General features: G+C 46.3%; 1 protein-coding gene across 3 annotated transcripts in view; it reads right to left on the reverse strand.

Annotated features, from left to right (window-relative positions):
* RHBDF2 (rhomboid 5 homolog 2) overlaps positions 1–22,734 on the reverse strand; it is a 59,618-nt gene that overhangs the window by 4,102 nt on the left and 32,782 nt on the right. For 2 of the 3 annotated variants that reach the window (XM_028717017.2, XM_077924238.1), the window contains exons 2-17: positions 20,179–20,337; positions 18,711–18,841; positions 17,517–17,709; positions 16,486–16,698; positions 14,747–14,875; positions 13,860–13,990; positions 13,138–13,344; positions 12,668–12,779; positions 11,165–11,239; positions 10,405–10,566; positions 9,303–9,409; positions 9,112–9,175; positions 7,279–7,373; positions 6,678–6,753; positions 6,404–6,504; positions 5,414–5,567 (exon numbers count right to left, since the gene is read on the reverse strand). In XM_028717017.2, the coding sequence (XP_028572850.2) occupies positions 5,414–5,567; positions 6,404–6,504; positions 6,678–6,753; positions 7,279–7,373; positions 9,112–9,175; positions 9,303–9,409; positions 10,405–10,566; positions 11,165–11,239; positions 12,668–12,779; positions 13,138–13,344; positions 13,860–13,990; positions 14,747–14,875; positions 16,486–16,698; positions 17,517–17,709; positions 18,711–18,841; positions 20,179–20,313 (2,085 nt within the window). In that variant the 5' untranslated portion in view covers positions 20,314–20,337. Of the gene's footprint in view, positions 1–479; positions 1,329–5,413; positions 5,568–6,403; positions 6,505–6,677; positions 6,754–7,278; positions 7,374–9,111; positions 9,176–9,302; positions 9,410–10,404; positions 10,567–11,164; positions 11,240–12,667; positions 12,780–13,137; positions 13,345–13,859; positions 13,991–14,746; positions 14,876–16,485; positions 16,699–17,516; positions 17,710–18,710; positions 18,842–20,178; positions 20,338–22,734 lie in introns of those variants that run through there. The other variant, XM_077924239.1, reaches the window with a different exon arrangement.

The following is a 22,734-nucleotide window of genomic DNA, read 5'->3' on the forward strand; positions in this document are numbered from 1 at the left end:
AGCCTCAAAACTAATGGGCAACATCTGGTGAGGACACAGAAGCTGGAGTAGAATGACAATGTCAAGTACAGCTCCTTGCCTAGAAGCAGAGTGAACTGAGTAAATTTCAATCATTGAGACCATTGGCAGCATCCAGTTTTCCTAAGCACCAAGAGTTTGCCCCTTCTGTGCGCACAGAGTACTGGTGAAGAGGGGTGTGTGTGTGTGTGTGTGTGTGTGTGTGTGTGTTCGTGTGTTCAGCAGTCAAAAAAGTTTCATACCAGGGAACTAGAGTTGTGCAAAGTGATTAACAATAACCTCTTCATGTTAGAATGCAATTCATTTTCACAACCAAATGAAGAGATAAGTTTAAGAAACTGAAGGTGAAAACACTGCATTTACCTACAAAACGGTACCACATACAAAGACTAAATAGTCTGCATAATAAAGTATTATTAAAAAAACCAAAAAAATGAACACCACCCAGACAAGTAATGATACCTCTTCAATTATACGGTGCTTTCCAGTTGGCAGAACATTCATTTTTTTAAAATATGAACTTAACAACATAGGGCAGCCCCTAAAACCACCAAGGGCTGCCATCCTTGGTGCAACCACCAAGTCACACAGGTTGCATTAGCTCATCCCAGTTTCCAGGCAAATGCCCTATCAAGGTGGGCCCCCCCAGGCTGGTGTGCCTAAGGATGGAATGAATCTGCAATGCTTGAGAATCATTTCAGAAGGGGAAGGCTCAGGAGCTTGCAGTGACTCAGCAGCCGGCTGCAGCCGCTGCCCCACAAGGCTGTAGGTGGAGAAGCTGCTGATGAGATCCAAGGGATTAGATGGGTGATCTCCTTTAGAGCCTGTCAGGACGTCAGATTAGCCACCTGCCTGTTCCATCAACTATAAAAGGGGTGGGGGTGGGCACCCTCACGTGTGAACAAATAGGGCAGCCAGCATGTGCTGGTCCAGCACATGGAAACCAGACAGCTGCGATTGCTAAAGCATCACTTCGCTCCCACATCTGACTGAAGAGAATAAAACCAGGGAGGCTGTCCACAACAGCCAGCCAAAAAGAGGCACTGACACCTCACTGTCAGCATCTACCTTGCTGTAAGCTTCTTAGTTTCTCATATAATGGCCTTCTTCTTTTTTTTGCCAGGAGAGCTGAATTGCATACATATGTAGAATATCTATTTAAGTCTTTCTAATGAAATTACGTACAAGACAATATTCTTTGTCACTTTGCAGGTGCAGAGGTTTCTGCCATCCCTCTTTCTTCCAAACGGGAAGTCTAAAGTTCTGATCCAAAGCACATTTATCTTCAAGTCAAGGCCCATTGGGATTATCTTTTTTTTTTTTTTAAACAAACACAACCCCACAGTTGTAAGCTTCTTTCACCATCTTCTGGAGGATTAAAGTGCAATTAGTTCTCCAAAGGCTTGATAAGACACTAGACAGCTAAAGGCTAATTCACACTAATTTTTGAAGAGTCACCATCAGTGTTATGGCATAGATGACTCCCCCCACCCCACAACATCCAAGCGAGTGTCTTGTGAAAGAGCTCTCATAGTAGTATAAACACACACATATATGTTGTTGTTATTGTTGTTTAGTTGTTTAGTCGTGTCCGACTCTTCGTGACCCCATGGACCAGAGCACGCCAGGCACTCCTGTCTTCCACCGCCTCCCGCAGTTTGGTCAGGCTCATGTTTGTAGCTTCAAGAACACTGTCCAACCATCTCGTCCTCTGTCGTCCCCTTGTCCTTGTGCCCTCCATCTTTCCCAACATCAGGGTCTTCTCCAGGGAGTCTTCTCTTCTCATGAGGTGGCCAAAGTACTGGAGCCTCAGCTTCACGATCTGTCCTTCCAGTGAGCACTCAGGGCTGATTTCCTTAAGAATGGATGTGTTTGATCTTCTTGCAGTCCATGGGACTCTCAAGAGTCTTCTCCAGCACCATAATTCAAAAGCATCAATTCTTCGGCGAACAGCCTTCTTTATGGTCCAGCTCTCACTTCCATACATCACTACTGGGAAAACCATGGCTTTAACTATACGGACCTTTGTTGGCAAGGTGACGTCTCTGCTTTTCAAGATGCTGTCTAGGCCTGTCATTGCCCTTCTCCCAAGAAGCAGGCGTCTTTTAATTTCGTGGCTGCTGACACACATATATATCCCTCGACAAAAAGGGGTGGTGGAAAGATTGCTACACTTGCTCTCAAGGAAATTCTATGCCTCTAAATTGTGCACACCAGACAGAGCTTTAGTTTTGCCTTTAAACAACAGAATTTATTGGGGACACAAACTTAATAATCCTGGCCAGCAGCCCTCCACCTTTGGTGTTATCCCCCCACCTCTTAAGTTATTCTGGACTTCTGTAAACCTTGGGAGAGGGGTCTCCTAAGTCTGCTGATACCTTCCTTCTTGTGCATGGATAATGCCATTTGAACAGGCACTCAAATAATGAGTTTAGTCTTAGTATAGATAGCAGTGGTGGTTAAATTCCATAATAAACAACTTTCTGGGGGTGGTCAGAGGCAAAACTAACTGTGATGTACAGTAGAGTACATTCTAGCTACAAACAGAAGGTCAGGCCTACACACATAAACACCCCTCTATCATCCCATCCTAGCAGTTCAAAAGCACCTCCGGGTGCAAGTAGATAAATAGGGACCGCTTTCTAGCGGGAAGGTAAACGGCGTTTCCGTGTGCGGCTCTGGCTCGCCAGAGCAGCGATGTCACGCTGGCCACGTGACCCGGAAGTGCCTCCGGACAGCGCTGGCCCCTGGCCTCTTGAGTGAGATGGGCGCACAACCCCCAGAGTCTGTCAAGACTGGCCCGTACGGGCAGGGGTACCTTTACCTTTACCTTATCATCCCATCCAGTCAAGCAAGAGGCATCACCACGCGTTCAAGTCAAAAGAACTCATGGAGGGTTTGGAGCAGGGAAGTGGAAGGGTGTGGCCTGAAGTTTCATGAGGGACACAATGAGGGGTCTTGAGCATCCCCTCTGGCCTGAGTATTCCCAGCCTTGGTACATAGGAGCTGGTCACTGCCTGAAAGGGGAAGGCCCTTCCAGCTTGAACACCACACTGAGCCAGACCACCTTTGCTCCAGAGGAACATGACATTGGAGAGATGCTTTATTACCTGACATTGGTTTGAGAGACACTCTGAGAGCCCTTTGTGTTGAAGAGCATGCAAGAACACATACACACAAATCGTGTGGAAGGGAAATTTAAAGCTTGAGTAAAAGGATAGCTCCACCTTGCTGGCTGTAGCTGCTTATGACTCTCTGCAAAATCTCCTTTCTCATATCTTCAAGGAAACCAAAGCAGAGCTTCTTTTTGCTCTCACGTGCCTGGGCGATGCCAGGAGTCATCTGGCAGCTGGCCAGCTGGCAGCTCACTCAGCGCCATGACATCACGCACCTGCAGTAGCATCACCTTCATGTGGGCCAAGAGGAGCAGAGGAGGTGGGAGGATAAATCTAAGGGAAAGCAGCTCCTGAAGTAATCCCTCCAAGGTGAGGGAATGCAACAGGAGGCCAATGTGCCAGATGCAGCTCACAGATTTCCCTTTTAAAACCCCATTAGCCAGTTTGCTCCACAGTAACAATGGGCCCAGATGTTTCCATGGCAGACGACAAAAGTCCACCTTCATTCCTAAGCAATACATATGGGGGCAGAGGGTGTGCAGGGTGTGTGTGCCCTTTGTCCAATATCCCGGTTCTGCCATGCACCACCCTGATCTTCCTGCATCAAGGATGGAGGCCTGAAGGGGGCATCTAAGCACGTTCAGATGAACACAACTTAAAAGTGTGCAGGATTTCCAACCACATAGAGGTTTCCTAGATAGAAGCCCTCTTTAGACCTTCACAAATCGATGCAAACGCTGGGGCAAGGCTTGCATGCACAACCCCACCGCTTCTTTGCGTTTTCTTTTCCAGGCATTCAAAGGGTTGCCAGAAGCAACTCAAGTTGTCAGCCACCTATCAAAATCGAGTGCAGAAGAGGGCACTGACTCCATAATGGCCAAGAGAGGCTATGGGGAGGCCTACTCAAATATGCTGAAATATCAAATGACACAAGCCCTCTTGGGACTGCCCGTCTCCAGACATCAAGTGGGGAGCATATATTTCAATGCTTCCCAATGCACAGGCTTTCCCCCCTGGACACAGAAAGCCAGGAACATGCCTGAAATCCTAGAGAGTCACTGCCAGTTACTGTAGACAATACCAAGCTAGAAGGACAAATGGTCTGACTCAGTAAAAGGCAGCTTCCTATGTCCAGTTTACTTTCAATTACACCTGAGATTCAAACCAAACATGGCATTAGCACACCACTTCCATACTTCTCTTTTTCTGGGGTGGAAAGAAATGTGAGAGCATGTGTGGCGACTTCTTTGTGACTTCAGGAACTAAAGGTATACCTCGAGTAGTTTTTCCAATAGGCAGACATGGTGCAGGAGGGTGCAAGAACTGCAGCCACCTTATTTACATTGTTCACGGGGTGCCTTCCCTAGTCTTTATTATCTCCCCCCCACTCAACAAATGCTTCCCTCTTCTCTTTCCCAAATATTTTTAACACCTGGAAATCTGAATGTAAAATCACAATGGCACCATACGGATCACGCACACTGCTCATTATCAACCTCATTTCTGCACTGTCAATTTCAGAGCTTGTTGTATAGAGGAAAGGCATTCTTGCCGGTTGCTCAGACTTATCGAATCCCCTTCCCTTTAAACATAGGGATGGGGGAAACCTACAGCCTGCCAGATCTCAAGGGCCAACAAATCCCCATCACCCCTAGACAGCATAGCAAATGGTCAGGGATGATGGGAGTTGTAGTCCTACCACATCTGCAGGGCTGCAGGCTTTAGGTCTGCCGGCACTTCTAATTCCATGGGCATGCCCAGTTCTGAATACAGCTGGGGCATTTTCTACTTAGGTTGTCACGCACAAGAGGAAGTCACATGAAGACAAAATGCTGCCGTATGGAGTGCTCTCGTTCAATTGGTCCAGCTAGCAAACTAAGTAGGCAAACTAAGGCCCGGGGGCCAGATCCGGCCCAATTACATGAGTAGAATGTGTCCTTTTATTTAAAACGCATCTCTGGGTTATTTGTGGGGCCTGCCTAGTGTTTTTACAAGAGTAGAATGTGTGCTTTTATTTAAAATGCATCTCTGGGTTATTTGTGGGGCGTAGGAATCCATTCATTATTTCCCCCCCAAAATCTAGTCCCCACAAGGTCTGAGGGACAGTGGACCGGCCCCCTGCTGAAAAAGTTTGCTAACCCCTGAACTAGCCAGCCAGAGCCTGTTGATATCTCCTTCTTGAGAGTGCATCCATAAGAACTGCTGCTCAGATAAGGAATTCACTATTTAGTCACTCTCCAAAAAACATCCCCACTGCATGAAGGGAAGGTGGCACTTACCTCTGCTCTGTATGGAAGGAAGATGGCACTCGCCAGATTGCCCGTGATGCCACTGAGGATGTAAATGATGGAGATTCTATGCCAGCCTGCCAGCTTCTCCAAATCCCTGAGGACTGTCATCTGAAAGATCACCGACACCAGGCAGTGGATAACCCTACAGGGCAAAGACAGACGGATGCTTTGCATTTGAGCTCCTCGTGGCATCGCAACAGCATTCCTTCCTCCCTTCTTATCTGTGTTCACACCATCCTGAGCAAACTCAGAAGTAATGTCCGTCATGCTAAATGGACCTTTGGCAATTTGAGAAACATCCCTGGATTTGTGCAAGTGGTTGTGAAGTCAATATTCAAAAAGAGACGGTTTGCCAGGGCACGTTGCCAGGACTCAGTCACAGAATCAAAGGTCAAATTTAAAGGGCCAAGGATAGGTTAGGCATCCTTGCAAGATAAAGTCCTGAGCAATGAACCCAAGACCATAAATCCAGGCCACAACCAGAAGAGTCTCATTTAAACTGTCTGGGTCAGCCTGACAGAAACAGGTGTGTCAGTTATAATAACAAAATAGGAATCCAGGAAGGATGGGGTGTCATAGAAACAAAGTTAGAAGGTGGAATGTCTCTAGAGCCTGAGATTCCTAATGCAAAAGAAATTCAGGCAGATCAATCTATTCCTTGCAGCTTGACAGGCAAGGCGGGGCCAAAGGCACCTGAAACCAGTGATCAGCTGGAGTGGTGCACTGGGCAGAGTGTCTAACAAGGACTGGGGAGACCAGGGTTCAAATTCTTAATCATCCACAGCCACCATCTCTCTGCCTGACTGACCAACGCAGCAGAGTGCTGGGGAGAAAATAACTGCACAAGGTCTTGAAAAATGTGTGGAATATAAAAGCTTTAATGAAAAGGCTTTAATGACAAGCAAAACAAAAAACCAGTTCAAGAGCCCCAAAGGCACAGACCCAAGGCACTGCACTCCCCACAATCTTCTCACCTACCCTGCATGAAGAAATAAGGACAACCAGAGTCTATAAATCTGATCAGGACTCTCTGGGTTCCGAAACGGCAAGAGGCCGCACACCTCATCCATGCAGTGTACCTGGGGGGGGGGGAGGAGAGAGAGAGAGCATTAAAGCATGTAGACAAATGGAACCTTGATGTTCGTTCACCTTCTTACTGGACTTTCCTAGCATGTAAGTGGTCATATTAACTTCAAGCAGGGGCTGAACTTTAAGAGGATTTCCCACCTACAAACCCTGGGACATTACTTGCCTGTGAACAGAGAGTTGCTTCTTCATGAAAGTAGCCATGCATGAATTCGCAGTACTCTCGAGTAGTGATTTGACAACTAGTACAAAGAGAGAGAAATGTCGTTATAGGGGTTTAGTTCCTGTGGAAAGTCTCTGTTAATATCCCCTTAACAATCCAAAGTAGACTGTTTGCTTTCCCTGCTCAGTCTCTCCTACACAGGCCATTATGCCACCCCCCCCCCAGCAGCCGTTTTGGATTTACCACACCCCATGGCAGCCATTTTGTGAATGGTGCCCATGCCACTTCCTCAAAATTCCAAATCTACTCACTGGCCAAAAAACATTGGTGACTCCTAAGTTAAAATTATCTCTTCTTTTACCTACCTAAACCTAAGGAGTTAGATCTCAGGATTCTGACGATACAAGCTTTCTAAAAGCTCAGCTCTGGTGTTGCTGAGTGTTCTTTGTAATTCAGCATGTTAAGAAAGGATAATTTCCCTTAACTGACCTAGGATTGCTAAGGAAGCTGACTGGATCAAAGGCAAGTTCCTACCCAAATAAGAGAAGCAGGCAGGTCTGTGGCTGCTAACACCATCACTTAGGGATGAGACATGAGTACTTACCTGCCTTTGGTTCCAAGACAGCATGGCCTTCCTTTAATGTCACAGTCTATATGTAACAACCCAGTGTGGTTACTTTTGGCCTGATCAGTACATATCTGTAAATAAAAGGTTTACAATTAGAAGAAAAGGCTTTAAGTAAATCAATGTGTAATTTACCTTCAGCATACTAGCCAGTTTTATCATTTAACCACTACTGTCAGTTACTACAATGACCTACCAGGCGACAGACAGACTGGAACACAACCAAGAGGATATCCTAAACCAGAGATTAGGAGCCCATAATGCACCCAATGACGCAGGGTTCCAATTCCCATCACCCCTGACAACTGGCTAGGTTGTCTGGGGCTGATGGGAGTTGGAGACTAACAACATTTGGTGGGGGGCAGAGGTTCCCCTGTCCCTGTCCTAAACCAACAGTCCTCTTAAAATTGTTTGCACATCTAGTATAAACTCAGGTTCAGGGATTCCAAGACCCCTAGCTATGTTCTCATGACTAGTCCTCCAGCCAGATCACATTATTTTCCAACAGGCAATCACCAAGCGGAATGATTTGCTAGGAGAAATTTGCTTGTTTATTTATTAAATTGCTATGCCTCCCTTCGTCCGAGGATCACAATAGAAAACACACACACACACACAAAAGGCATAACATAGCAACAAACAATACCGTCTACCAACAGTATTTAGTTTGGTGTGGGTTACAACAGAGAGGAATAAAAGAGGTTTGAGTAGTACCATTTCATCATCAACCAAACCAGGACTCAGCCATCATGAGTCATTAGTCAAGTGTGGGTGGGAACATGAGAACACCGCAGTTTATCCTTCCAGCAGGTACTACCTAACTACAGTGAGTGTTTGTGCCTTATCTTCTGTCCAAAATTTAATTGACAGCAACTAGGTGGAACATGTCCATGTATTTAGGGGTGTGAATCATGATATCACCAAGTCCTTGGCTGTGATTTTTTAAAAAAAGCTTACTAGAGGTCTAAAATCCTACATACAGAAAGATTTAGGATCCGTTCACTGGAAGGCAAGAAGAAAATGGAAGAAGGGATTGGGGTTTGAGTGTGTGCATCTGCATGTACAGTGGTACCTCGGGTTACAAAAACCTCGGGTTACAGACTCCGCTAACCCGGAAGTAGTACCTCGGGTTAAGAACTTTACCTCAGGATGAGAACAGAAATCGCGTGCCAGCGGCAGCGGGAGGCCCCATTAGCTAAAGTGGTACCTCAGGTTAAGAACAGTTTCAGGTTAAGAACGGACCTCTGGAACGAATTAAGTTCATAACCAGAGGTACCACTTTATGTGCACATGTAAATACATTCCTTAACACACACACACACACACACACACACACACTGCACAGCTACAGCCTTCTTCCCTCTTCATCCACCTCTGCATGCATCTGGAATTAAAGGGGGAATCTCAAACCTCAAACCTTTGTCTTTCAGTAAGACCATCTCTGTTAAAGTTCAGCCTTGCATGCCATGCAAAAGACTAGTGTACCCAAGTCTTTCCTTGCTTGAGTTTGATGGACAGGGATGCATGCATGCAGCTGCATGCATTCAATGTCCAATGCCTTCCTCAGTGGACTGTCCCATTCATAAGGCAGTCTCCATGAAGCAGCTTGGACTTTGCATTAGATAACATGGCAGTCATAAACAAATCACTTCTGTGTGTGTGTGTGTGTGTGTGTGTGTGTGTGTGTGCGCCCCCCCACCCGCACTCAGCAAAAGTTTCTAAAAGGGCATCCATCTCTGTTTGCACCGTACAAATATTTTGCAAGATAAATGAGTGCCGAACAATTTAAGGAAGGAAGGAAGGAATATTTACCGGCCACTTGGTGATGTCATCGGGCCAGATGTGTGGCAGATTTGAAGCCGGTTCCTCACAAGTCCTGTTGGGGGACAGATAGCCAACAAGTAATGAGGGGTTACCATACACAGTGTCACCTCCCCCAGCTCCACTATAGCTCTAAACATATGTACCCCCTCTCTTCCCCCCCTCCACATGCCCTTTCTTACCTGGGATCCTGAGCGCACACAGCTCCTGAAATCCTCTTTCGACTGGAATTGTTGAGGTCAAAAGCTGGTGAATTTTCTGGCCACTTTACAAAAGTAGCCAGTGTTTCCTATGCGAGAAACAAAGAAATGACTTTCTAAATTTATCTCTCATTCATTCATACATAATTAGTGTTCATATCTCTCTCTCACACTTTTATTTTTCAAAGGAGCAGAATGCCACCAGAGAGGCCTGCTCATACCAATGTTCTACTTGACACAGGAAATATTTTCCTAATGGCTGGGGACATCACTGAGAATGCGTTACCTCAGGCCTGCCTCCGCCAAAGAATACCAATTATAAGACATAAAGGTAAAGGTAAAGGGACCCCTGACCGTTAGGTCCAGTTGCGGACGACTCTGGGGTTGCGGTGCTCATCTCGCTTTACTGGCCGAGGGAGCCAGCGTACAGCTTCTGGGTCATGTTTTATAGAGCAAAAAATATGGTAAGTTCAGTCGTGAATGACTCTGGTGTTGCGGCGCTCATCTCGTTTTACTGGCCGAGAGAGCCAACGTTTGTCCACAGACAGTTTTTCCGGGTCATGTGGCCAGCATGACTAAGCCGCTTCTGGCAAACCAGAGCAGCGCACGGAAATGCCGTTTACCTTCCCGCCAGAACGGTACCTATTTATCTACTTGCAGTTCGTGCTTTTGAACTGCTAGGTTGGCAGCAGCAGGGACTGAGCAACAGGAGCTCACCCCGTCGCGGGGATTCGAACCGCCGACCTTCTGATTGGCAAGCCCTAGGCTCTGTGGTTTAACCCACAGCGCCATTCTATGAATGGTTTTTTAAATCTGAAACAATCATTAACTTCTCTGGGCTCTGGCTGGTCACATAAATTGCAATTTATCCAAAATGTGAGCAAACAATACTGATGGCAAAGGGGCATTTTCCTACTCAAGTAGTGCCTCTCTGCCTTATCATCCAGAGAACTGAGACCTCTCATGGCATGGCAGATAAAGGCACCATTAATGCAGGCCATCAAGCCACAGATTGAAATATTATGCCAACGTTTAAAGGAGTTAGTTGCCGCTACCAGAGAAACCCTGATGCAGTTTCACTCACCGAGCAGTCCACCTGCAGAGTCTGAACACAACCAGAGTTGTCATTCTGGACGCAGCAACCTGACTCGCGTTCTTGATCCCTCTCTTTCTGGATCAACTTCTCAATCTGTTGGTCCTTCCTCATGCAGGGAGAGTACTTGGCTCCCAGGTGGATCAAGTCAATCTGAAACGAAAAGGGGTGGTGGGGAGAGTCACAATGAAAAAGAAGTTTGGCAGACTAACTTCTCAACGCCAACGCTGTCACCCTGGCATCATGTCGGCCTCATCCATATACAGTGGTACCTTGGGTTAAGTACTTAATTTGTTCCGGAGGTCCGTTCTTAACCTGAAACTGTTCTTAACCTGAAGCACCACTTTAGCTAATGGGGCCTCCCGCTGCCACCGTGCTGCCAGAGCACAATTTCTGTTCTCACCCTGAAGCAAAGTTCTTAACCCGAGGTAATATTTCTGGGTTAGCGGAGTCTGTAACCTGAAGCGTATGTAACCCGAGGTACCACTGTATCAAGGCAAGCCAAAGTTACTCTAGGTCACTTTGCTCCTCCCTAGTAGCACACAGGAGAAACAATCCAACATCCTTGTTTTAGCGTTCTGTCCAAACCAGCAAATCATGCTTCATTTCACTCCAGACAAGCTACGGTCTAGTGTAAGGCAAGCTTTATGGGGGTGTGAATGATTCAAGGCACTTTGAAGAGCTGTGCACTGAATTTCCTTTAAGCAGCAAATGAGCAACAAGGCAAACAAAACAGAAGCACAACATTTACCGAGCTTGGGCCAATCCAGAAGTTCTCTTGCTGCATGTACTTCACACTCTCATAGACGCCTTTGTTTCGCAGCACCTGTAGAAACAGCAGAGAAATTCAATGGCTAAGAGATGGGGCAAGCACCCAGAGACAAGGGCCAGATCGGACTCTCCCCACTCTGCCATCAGGTGGGATTTCATGCCAAGCTAAAGGAGGCCTAACCCAAAACTTTAGCTGAACTGCATTTGTGACCACAGTGTCACACATCTGGCAGGATACATTCAATCCTTGCTTGTTTAGTGTCAAGTTATTCTGTTTAGATATGCTGGCATTTCTAGTTGCAATATTTTGCAAAGCTTTTGACTCCCAGATAGCCAGTTCACTCTACAGCAGTGATTCCCACTCTATGGGGGCAACTTGAAAATTGCTGAGAATCTTGGCAGACCACTTAAAAGGTTTTTCCACCTGTGGCAGCAACTGTAGTGCACAGTGCTAGGTACTGTATGATTTTAATTGCTTCTTGTGTTTCTTGCAGATCACATTTTATTGTGTTACAATTTGAATTCCATAGGGTTAAATCTGTAATACAATAAATTAAAAGAAGCAATGAAAACACAATTAAATATAAATATGAATACTGAATGTGATGGATGTGCCGTCTCTTGTCTTCAACCACAAATCCACAGACACTTAGTCAACCACCTTAATGAAGCTCACAGGCCATGGTTTGGGGGGGGGGGTGGAGTCCAGAGAGCACTGCAATTTGTTTCTGCCTGATAGAGGGCTGCCTTGGCAGACTCTGGAAATGTCAGTCACTCCAAAACGTGGCAGCACTTGGCCTGTCGTTTGCAGCTAGTTTTAGAAAAGCCGTAACATCTGTGCTGAAAGCCCTACACTGGGAGCCAGACAGTTTCAAGGTACAACCCACAGTGCTGTTTTTGACCTTTCAAGTCCTAAGAAGATTGGGTCCAGGGTATATTGCAGAATGCCACCAAGTGCTTGTGTGCTTGTCTAATACTTGGCTGGTAAAAGAGGCAGAGCACTCTCAGTGGTGACTCCTTCATTATGAATATACTTCCTTAAGAGGTCAATGTTATCTCAAATCTCAGACTCTTTATTGCAGGGGTGAGGACCTGGATCTGGCCAGTGGATCAGATTCTTAACTTTCCCAGCTGCCGCAGGCCAACAGTGGTTGACTGACAGCTGTCAATATTCAACAAGGTCACTGTAACCATTAATTAGCTCATCAGTGGTTGCAGCGGCCTCCTTTGAAGGCAGGTTGATGAGATAGCTGCTGGTTGCAGCAAAACATTTGGAGGAAGTGCTTCAGATGCAATTGGTTGCCTGCAAATGGAGAAAGTGAACCTCCTCAGCTACACTAGGAACAGCCCTGCAGGATCACACCAAAGACCCATCTAAATTATTTGCATTGTAGTGATCTGATGTTTTTTAATTGTTATTAGCCACTCTGAGGCTTTTTAAAGGACAGTACTGTAGAATGCCATTCACATAGTTAAGACTCACCAATGCTGTTGTCAGATGCTGGGCAAAGCCAATGGGAGCAATCCCATAGGTGCAAATGATCAGAAGGGTGATGATGATATGGACAAACGTGATCCAGTAGGTGAAGTAGGGTCTATTCACGACATGGAAGAAAAGGTGGGAGAGGAGACAAGCACCATAGGCCATGGTTATTCCTAGAAGAGCTTTCATTAACAAAATACTCTTAGCAATGTACACCTTGAAGGACTTTGCCTGAGACATGCAGAGACACATCTAATCTGGCATACAGAACTGAAGGAATGCACAGCAGCTAGGAACCAATGAGGTGTTGCAGATATGTTCCTTGTCATTTAAAAAAAGAAAAAAGGAACCACTGTGGAACCAGGAGGCTTTTTGCAAGATGGCCAAAGCCTTGTTCAGACTCCTGCAAGCAGATGATGGGTTATAGTGACGGCGGCAGCATGCTTTAAGTGAGCAAGTCATGCTCCTACCTGTGGCTGTCCGTGAGCTCCAGCTGGGAGCGCACCATGCTGCTGATGCTCCGCCGATACGTCCTGTTCAGCCACTTGCCCACCACTCCCAGCCCGTAGTATCGCTTCTTGCGGTCGAAGGCAAAGTGTTTCACCCGGGAAGCAATCCGCTTGCCCCGTTTTGGAGCAGCCGCCGCCGCTGGCAGACCCCGAGATGGTCCTGCCCGCCTGAAAGAGAAGAAAGGGATTACGTGATTTGAAGTACGGAAGCAGCACAGATGCCCAAACTGAACCATTCCTGGATACCAATGATTTAAAATGCTTCTGTCCCCACCACTGCCCCCCATAAATATAGAGGGTTGGTTTCTTCTCCTGTATTTTAGGAGAGCACCCATTTGCTCAGGCATCAAATGTGGTTTTGTTTTGCCTCCCCTACAATGCCCATTCCCATCCCCCAGATCTTTCTTTGGGGGGGGGGGTTGCTGTTTCTGATATGACAAAGCAGGCACCAGGCAAGCCTCTTTGGCAAGAGGATTCCACAATCAGGGGGGCCACCACCAAAGAGGCAGTTTCTTGGCTAGCCAACCATCGCACTGTAGGCATTGAGGATAAATGTTTGCCTTCACTTCCATGCAATGCTGCTGGTGGCAATCTCTTAGATATGGCTACAGGCTGAAGAGACTTGCAGAAATGCATTGCTATGAAGATCGTGATGCCGTTCTGAAGCGGAACTGAAGACTTACTGAAATGGCTGCTCAGCCTCAGGTGACTTGCCATCCTCTGGCTGAGGAAGCCCTCGGAAGTAAGTGGCAGAGAGGGGTGGGGACTCAAACACATCATCTGGCATGGAGCACAACTCATCATGAGCGTCAACCTGCAAGAAAGAGATACAGAAATGTTGGGTTATATCCAACACTGCTTCTATCAGAACAACAGACTTCTGCTTCCGCAATGGAACTTTCCCCCTCCTCTACTTCTCCCTGAAGCCCCCGCTCCCCACTCACCCTCAAAATCTGTTCCAGAGGGTTGGAGGAGCTTCCAGAGCAGATTTTGAGGGGAGATGGGGAAGTCTCACTGGATACAACCCGCTGCTTGTCATTGTCTAGTTGGCAAGAACAAGTCTCAGTCTTGTTAAATGACTGACATAGTTGCCCAACTTTATGAGAGCCACAGGAACAGTGCTAGCTGCAGCACCATTGCAGGTTGTTACAGGAAACAACATGCTCACGTTCCAGACATTGGTCAATTAAGTCCATCTTAACAGACGATGGGAAGCTTTGTGGCTAACAACAAGACATGGATCAATTGTTTAAATGTTACATTATTTTTGTTGGCTGGTTTCAGTGAATGCACTGTGGCTGCTCCATGGGGAAAAAGCAGTACGTGAAAATGAAAGAAGAAAACAGCTTCGGCATCCCATTAGGCAAGAGGGGAGGGATGGGAGCGGGGATTCAGTAATGCTAAGATCCTCCTACAGCCAACAGAGGGGCTTCATTGAGAAATGGTCGCAGTTCTTTCCCCATGAGAGATTATGGTGGTGGTGGCAGTCCTGAGACATCATCAAAGCTGGGGGGTGGGGTGGGGGATCTTGGGAAGGGGTGGAGCAGGGAGGCCATGGAACCATGCTTGCCTTGCTGAAGAACGAGGAGTCAAACGTATCCATGCCATCTACCACATCCTCATCCATGAAGCTGGGATACATAAAGCTCTGCTTGTTGCACCTCCGCTTCGGTGCTGAGGGCTCCAGAACCGAACGTCCCTTTTCAGAGAAATCAAATTGGAACAGTGAGTGAGCAAGTTCAAAACACTTTCTATTAATAGTCGAGAGGTCCTGGTGTTCGTTACTGGGGTGCTGCCCTTTTGAAGATGGAAGGGGCAAGGTGAAGAGTTCACGCCGAGACTCTTGAACCTATAAATATGGGTTAACTGAGAACGACACATAAGAGCAACACAGCTACACCAGCATCCTGTTCAGCCCAACTGTTTGGATACAAGCCAATTGCACAAATATCAGGAGGGTAGCTTTGCACATAGAAAAACCAAGAACTAATACTGAATGGCTTCCAAGCCGGTTGTTCTCAGTCCTAGCCTGCCTCACTTCCTCTGAGCCATGCAACAGCATCACCTGGTGGTTCTTCTGATTTATTATCTTCTTATGGATGGTTTGTAAACTGCTTTTTCAATGTTTGTGTATGAGGGGGGAAGGAGAAATGCTTCAAATAAGCAAATAAAATTGATTAATTAATGGCTCGGGTTGGCAGATCACAGGATTATGTCACAATCCATAGCAGGATTTCCAATGCTTTTATGAGTTTGATTGAAAGCAAGAGTATTTTGAAAAGACCCACCAGTTTGACACTGAAAACAGCACAGAAGAGCAGCAGCAGCAACCAACTTACTTTTGAAAGTTCAGAATCAAAAAGCATTGGCATCCCATGCCATCTGGAGCAGTCTATTTAAGTTCTGAATTTAAAAGTTGAAAAAAGGGCTTGGAGATGCCAAGCAATGCGCCCACCCCAAGGACTAACAGTGCAATCCTAATCATGTCTACTCAGAAGTAAGTTGAACTGAATTTAATGGGGCTTACTTCTAGGGAAGCAGGGTTAATTCCAGCCTTAGAGTCTAATGCTTCTCTGCGTACAAGCAGAATGGATTTATGTTTGCACTTCGGGCTTCCCCTCATGCTATCAAAAATCTGCTCTGGGGGGTTGAAATTATAGCAACTATTTAAAAAGAAAAAGTGAGCTCCATTGTCTGAGTGGAAGTGCAGTTGCACAACACTGGATTCTGCCCAATGATCACTGGCTCTCGGGGTCTCACTGAAATTAGGATTTGGTATCAATTTAGCACGTTTTGCCAGCTCAGTGTACAGTATTATCAATGACATTGTTTGCGAAGTAGGAGCTTGTGTTGTTCCTACAAAACAAGTTTTTCTTTTCTGCTCACAGTGATTACAATGATACCATTCCACCCTTTAAAAAGCACGTGTTGGGGTGGGCCTGTGACATACTTTCATATTGACATATATCATATTTTATTCCACACCACACACAAAAAACCCCCCAACCCACTCAAAAAACTTTATCCCGCATGGAGCTTCACAGCCATGATATCACCAAGGAATAAGATTACTTGGAAAGAACTGGAGAATACTAGAATTTCTCTTTATTTTGTTTTTCACCCAAATTGAAACTTCTGAAGAAGGACGACACAAACTCCCCGTGTTTTCAGATATCTGGTTGTACTGTTGCTGAAAAGAGGGATAAGGAAGCAGCACACACACACACACACACACACACACACACACACACACACAGCATCTTCTACAGCAGTAAAGAAAGAGGAGAGGAACAAAACAAAACAACTCACTCTGATTATAGCTGCAGCTGCCTTGAAACTCATATGGGCCACCGATTCCCTCTTCCTGCGGGGAAGGCGGCCGTAGCCGGACCGTACACTGCCGAATGATGTCAAGGACATGACGCCAGGGGTAACTGGGGCCAGGGCAGGGTGTGGAGTGCGTGGGCGATCCAACTCATCTGGGTGCCGGAAGGGACGGCCTCGGGCAAGGGGATCAACAATCTGAAAGACCAAACAAGAGCCCAAATGGCTGCCATTATCCATTACCCTCCATGGAAGTTAAAGCCACGTAGCAGCCTTGTGACTTGCCTCACCTCGGTCCAGTATTATCTGAAGGAGCGTCTCCACCCCTATTGTTCTTCCCGGACACTGAGGTCCAGCGCCGAGGGCCTTCTGGCAGTTCCCTCACTGCGAGAAGCCAAGTTACAGGGAATTAGGCAAAGGGCCTTCTCGGTAGTGGCGCCCACCCTGTGGAACACCCTCCCACCAGATGTCAAAGAGAACAACAACTACCAGACTTTTAGAAGACATCTGAAGGTAGCCCTGTTTAGGGAAGCTTTTAATGTTTAATAGACTATTGTATTTTAATATTCTGTTGGAAGCCATCCAGAGTGGTTGGGGAGGCCCAGCCAGATGGGCGGGGTAATAATAATAATAATAATAATAATAATAATAATCACCTACCTCCACAACTAATATACGACTAAACAAACAAAGGAAGGAAGACTGCTGGATAATTTAGCCTTGTATTTCTGTCTCCTCTGATGGGCAGTGGCATTGCAGCATCTTAGGCAGAGGTCTTTCAACATCACCTCTTACTTGGTCCTTTCAACTGGACATGCCATGCATGGAACCTGGGACCTCCTTCATGCAAGGCACATGCTCTACCAGCCCTCCTCCAGCAAGCTCTATATACAAATGGGGATCTAAATCCAGCTCCCCACCCCCTGCCCCACTCCAACGAGCAAATCCAGGAGTAGCTGATCCACTCGTGCTCTGAAGCACAAGGCAACCACCTCCACCACCAAGGGGTGACCAACCTTGGGCATTTTCTGTGGCTTTGGAGACTCTGTGCCTTGGAAGGAAGGCACTTCCTGGCTAGGCAGCTCCATTTCTCGGTAGGCAGGTTTGAGCTTCCCATACCGCAGGCTGCAGTGCTGCAGGCTTTTGCGCTGCCAATGCTGCCGCTTTCCGTCACAGTCGCTGCTGACTCCAAACCACTGAGCTGCTCCCCTGGGTGTAGGAAACAGAAAAAGGACAACGCACATGAAGAAGCCCAGCAAAGTAGCCCAGGCTAACATTGCACCCAGTCTACCAAGATCTTTCCTCCAGAAACTCTCCACCCTTGCCTTCCAAAATGGCTGCCCTCTGGGAGGGTTTCCGCATGGCAGCGACTCTGGGGGAGAGATAGCTTCTTATTCCTCAGAAACCAAACCAGCTAACCTGTGGCTTGACACATAAATATCCACGTTGCCATGCCCCATGAACCTGCACTGCTTTTGTCCCCTTCCCCAATCACATGCTCCAGTGCAGGGTTTCCTAAACTTGGGTCTCCAGCTGTTTTTGGACTACATTTCCCATCATCCCCAACCACTGGTCCTGCTAGCTAGGGATGATGGGAGTTGTAGTCCAAAAACAGCTGGAGACCCATGTTTAGGAAACATTACCTGTGTGGGTAATCCTCCCCACTTCTGCAAAAGCTTTCAGCATACACACACTGCATCATTTAAAAAGTCTACTGTGAGCAGAGTATTAGTTGTATTATCAGCAACCTGTCTTTTTCTAGCAAGTGCACACCACAGGAACATACATACACTGTAGGGAGTCATAATTGATTCCCAACACCTAGGATTATATTCATGGCTTGTACATAAGATGGAAAGAGCGGAGAAATGACATTTGTCCATCTCATTTTATGCAGTATAAGAAGGCACTGACAAAATACTTAAAATGCATCTGCTTCCACTTTCCTTGTGTGAAGCAGATCTCAAGCATTCTTCTTGTCAAAATAATTATCACCATGAGCAAAATTTTGGAGTCCACAACATGGCTTGTTGTGAAAGCACATGATTATCTCAGTACAGACTCTGCCTTCAAGGTAAGGGACAAGAGAACCAAGAACGCCAAGCAGTAACTCTGCTAAATGCCTTCAAAGGTAAGGGGGAAAACCCAAAACACCTTTCAGGGCCATCACCCCCACCCAACCCAAAATGGCAGCTTCAGCATCTCCTTACTTGCGAATACTGTGGGACAGTGAAGTTTGCCTGTGCAAGCCAGGATGTCTTTCAAAGTTGCTGTCCTGCCTTTTCATCCCGGACTCTTGGAGGCTCACACTCTTCTGATAAACTGGGTTTTTCTTCAGAGGCTAGAAGAAATGTTGAAGTCGAAGAAAGATTGTAAGGAAGATATGATTCAGACACAGAACACCCAACCGATGAATGGGCAATATCCTGAGGTCTGTCCTTGTTATGCAGCTCCCATAACTAAAAATCAGTCCCTCCCATAACCAGGGAGGGAGAAAACCAGAAGAATCTTCTCAACTACAGTTGTACCTTGGAAGTCGAACACTTTGGCACTCAAACGTTTTGGCTCCTGAGCGCCGCAAACCCGGAAGTGAGTGTTCTGGTTTGCGAATGTTCTTTTGGAACCCGAATGTCCGGCGTGGTTTCCGATTGGCTGCAGGAGCTTCCTGCAGCCAATCAGAAGCCGCGCCTTGGTTTCTGAACGTTTTGGAAGTTGAGCAGACTTCTGGAACGGATTCTGTTCAGCTTCCAAAGTACAACTGTACTTGGATAGGGAGCCTGGATAGGGAGCGCTAGATGCATACAGGTATGGAGGTTTGGAGGCAGGGCGATATGCAAAATCACACATCTATATGGAGCATCATGCATGATTACAAACTTCACTTTTTATGCGGTTTACAACTTTGGGTGGGGGCTGTAGAGGAAAGAGAAAGAAATGGACTTAAGGTATGGCTGAAGGTTCTACACTATTAGTAACATTCAGGAAGTGTCTTGATTGAATATTTGGAGTAAAAAATAAATTTGCTAGAACTTAGGGCAAAGCAGGGTTCATGAAGGATGCCTGCTCCTCACTGATTCAGGAAGGGACTCTTATTTTCCCCTACCGCAAAGATGCTGTGTGTGTGTGTGTGTGTGTGTGTGTGAGAGAGAGAGAGAGAGAGAGAGAGAGAGAGAGAGAGAGAGAATATCTGAGGCTCGAACACAGCATGGTGTGAAGGTGCATTTTAAAGAAAACTCAATTGGCCAGTAATCTCTGATGGTTATTTGTTTTGGGGAAGGATGTTCCTCCCCAAGTCATAATGTGTATCCATAAAATGCAAGAGCTATACCTGAACCCCATGGGTCCAGTTTAGTCCCAGTCTCTGAAAGCCACTCCCCAAAAGAGAGGGGTCTTTCCACATGCCTGAGGTGGCACACCATCTTTGGTGAGCTTCCAGAAAAGGCAGTCTAGATGTCTACAGAGAAGCCACAATGGATGCTTCTCTAAGTGCCAATGCACTGGTTAAACATCCATGGTCACATTGTGACAGGACATGGGCAAAAGCAATTTGGCAGGTGTGGCGGAATCAAATTTAACTTCAAGATCCTGACATCAGCTAACAGACACCCCTCCATCTCAAGTAACCATAGACATGAAACAGGCCCGTAAGCATTTAGCGAAAACTGTAGTCATTCATACCACTGTTTGGCTGTTCACATCCTCGGCTGCTTCCATGGGTGGAATTGTGATGGACAGGTTTGGGGGCTTCTTGCTCTGTAGGCGACTGCTGCTGGTACTGGAGCGCCTGGTCCCATTCTTGTCACTGTCCGCCATGTTGAATTGGATTATTTAGTCAGCCTGATGGGAGGAAAGAAACAGGAGTCAGGGTCCTACAGAGCTCCTGGGCTGAAGCCCCAAAGAAGAAGCACAAGAAGCTGCCTTATACAGAGTCCGACCTTTCTCAATATTGCCTGCAGTAACTAGCAGTGGCTCTCCAGGGCTTCAGGAAGGATCCTTCCCGGCTCTCACTGGAGATGCCAGGGATTAAAACTGTGAGGACCTTCTGCAAGCAAAGTGGAAAAACTGCTTCCTCTAAAGTAATTTTTTCTTTTAAAGGCGGATTAAATATTGAGGCTATCAAGGGGACCACTCTGTCTTGTGTCTACTTTAACGGTTTATCAGAACCTCTAAAGAGCTGCATACTATAGTTGCTTAAGAAGGGACAGAAAACTTGGAATGCATCCAGGACCAATGCAGGAACACCTGAGTCAGTGGGAGAACTCCAGCTCAGCTGCATATCAATATTTATTATCAATTCATTGCTACCATGCCTTCGTAAACCCCCAGTAATAAAACAACAAAGAGGCAATGAATAGGTATAGTGTCCATGTTGGACACAGCGCCACAGCTGGTAGTCAGGCTGAATTCCATTTTCAGGAAAACTGTTTCTGTCATGTCTTCTCTTATTGGCTTTGTAGTGCCACCCCCTTGACACACACACACACACACACACACACACACACACACACACTCTTTCATGACTAGCAAAATTAGACCCATGCACAGTAAACATTGCAGGATAACTTATGTGAAACAAGAAAAGGCATGTGAAGTTCATCAATCAGTAGCACGCATTTGCAAAAGAGGCTTTGCAGATTTGTTTCTCTAATAAAATTGAATTGCCTGGATGTAGAATTTCCCTGGTTTTTTTGGGGAGGGTGATGTTCGCATGGAGGATACACGTGGCCCTAGCCACAATAATACACAAGACGTAGCCATAATGTTTGGTGTTAGTATGCGCCGTGTTTCTTTTTTATTAGTGCTTTTGGGCTTGAAAGCCACGCCTCCAGGTTCCCCTCTGCCCCTGTAGGGATTAGAACTTCATTTGTACAGAGTACATTGGAATTCCCCCAGCTTCCAAGCCAGGTGGAACTGCATTGCATCACCACATGAAACCCCATGGGCAAAAACAATCAACATTCTTCCTGTCGCCAAGCCCAGGGTAGGCACCATTTGCTTGAATACCTTAAGAACTGGTGCTATTTCCCAATCAGCCTAAGTGTGCTTACACAAGGGAGCCCCTAGCACCTTCTTTAATAATCCTGGCTTTATTCGGGATGGCCAATGATCTCGTCCTCTGCAGGTGCAAGGCAGAACATACAGCCACATTAATAAGGGGCTTCCCACACAACGGGATGGGAAGACTCTGGATGGGATTAATGCTGCAGAGTGGGTCAAGCCAGGGTTAACGATCCAGCTCAGTGGTCTCACCCACTCTGTGATTGAAGCTATGTAGGTTAGGCTGTCTAAGCCCAGAGATTGGTCAACGCTAGCATGAGAAGGGTTAAAGCCTCCAGACAGGTAGCAAAAGGAAGCGACACACAAAAGTGACAACATCTTATTGGTACAAAGTAGATGGTGATCCAGCTATTGTAGGTTTCAGGTCAGTGATCTCTCTCTAAAGCTCCATTCCATTCAAACATCCTAAGCAAATCAACTATTGTTTGGAGTTAACCAGAATTTAAAAACACACACCATGCCATAGTTTGAGCTACCAAATATACAAGCAAGCAAACCATGGTTTAGAGCTGTTTGGTTTGCTTTAAGTTTGCTATGACCACCATCCCTCAACCAGCAAATGCCCTGCTATTTCAGAAGCATTCTAAAAAAACCAATTTTTCACTGGTCAGTGTGCTGTTCCTTTCTCCAGGATTAACCTCCCCAAAATTCATAGATGCCTCCAGCTGTCTGCATTTGTGCCTTCAATATTTCACCTTTAAGAAACTCCTGTGCATCTTGGATGTTCAATTCCTGACACTAGGGGTAAGGCTTTTCAGATATGCCAAATGGACACAGCAAGCAGGAGGCAAGGCAGAGGAGATCTCTTGAGTTGAAAGCTTAAGCAATAGGAAAACATACTCTAAAAGTCCCTTTCACACTCCACGGTCGAAAGTATATTATATTTCCTCCAAACATGGAAAGGTCATCTCAAATGCATTGATAATGAAATAAATAGCCACAAGGTGGCGGCAGCACACTTTCAAAGCTTTCCCGGCTAGCCTACAAACAAACCGCAGTCTTTACTGTGTGGGTATAGAAGGAAAAAAATGGTAAACAGTGAAGCTAAAAGGCCACGGAATACAAGACATACAGTCTGTGACATTTCTACTCAAAGTTCAAAAGCACACTGACCATTCACAACAGCCATAATGGTCACTGCACTTCTCTTGTATACAGCTAAACGTTACATGGAAA

This window comes from Podarcis muralis, chromosome 2, assembly GCF_964188315.1.
Source record: "Podarcis muralis chromosome 2, rPodMur119.hap1.1, whole genome shotgun sequence".
Classification (NCBI taxonomy): Eukaryota; Metazoa; Chordata; class Lepidosauria; order Squamata; family Lacertidae; genus Podarcis; species Podarcis muralis.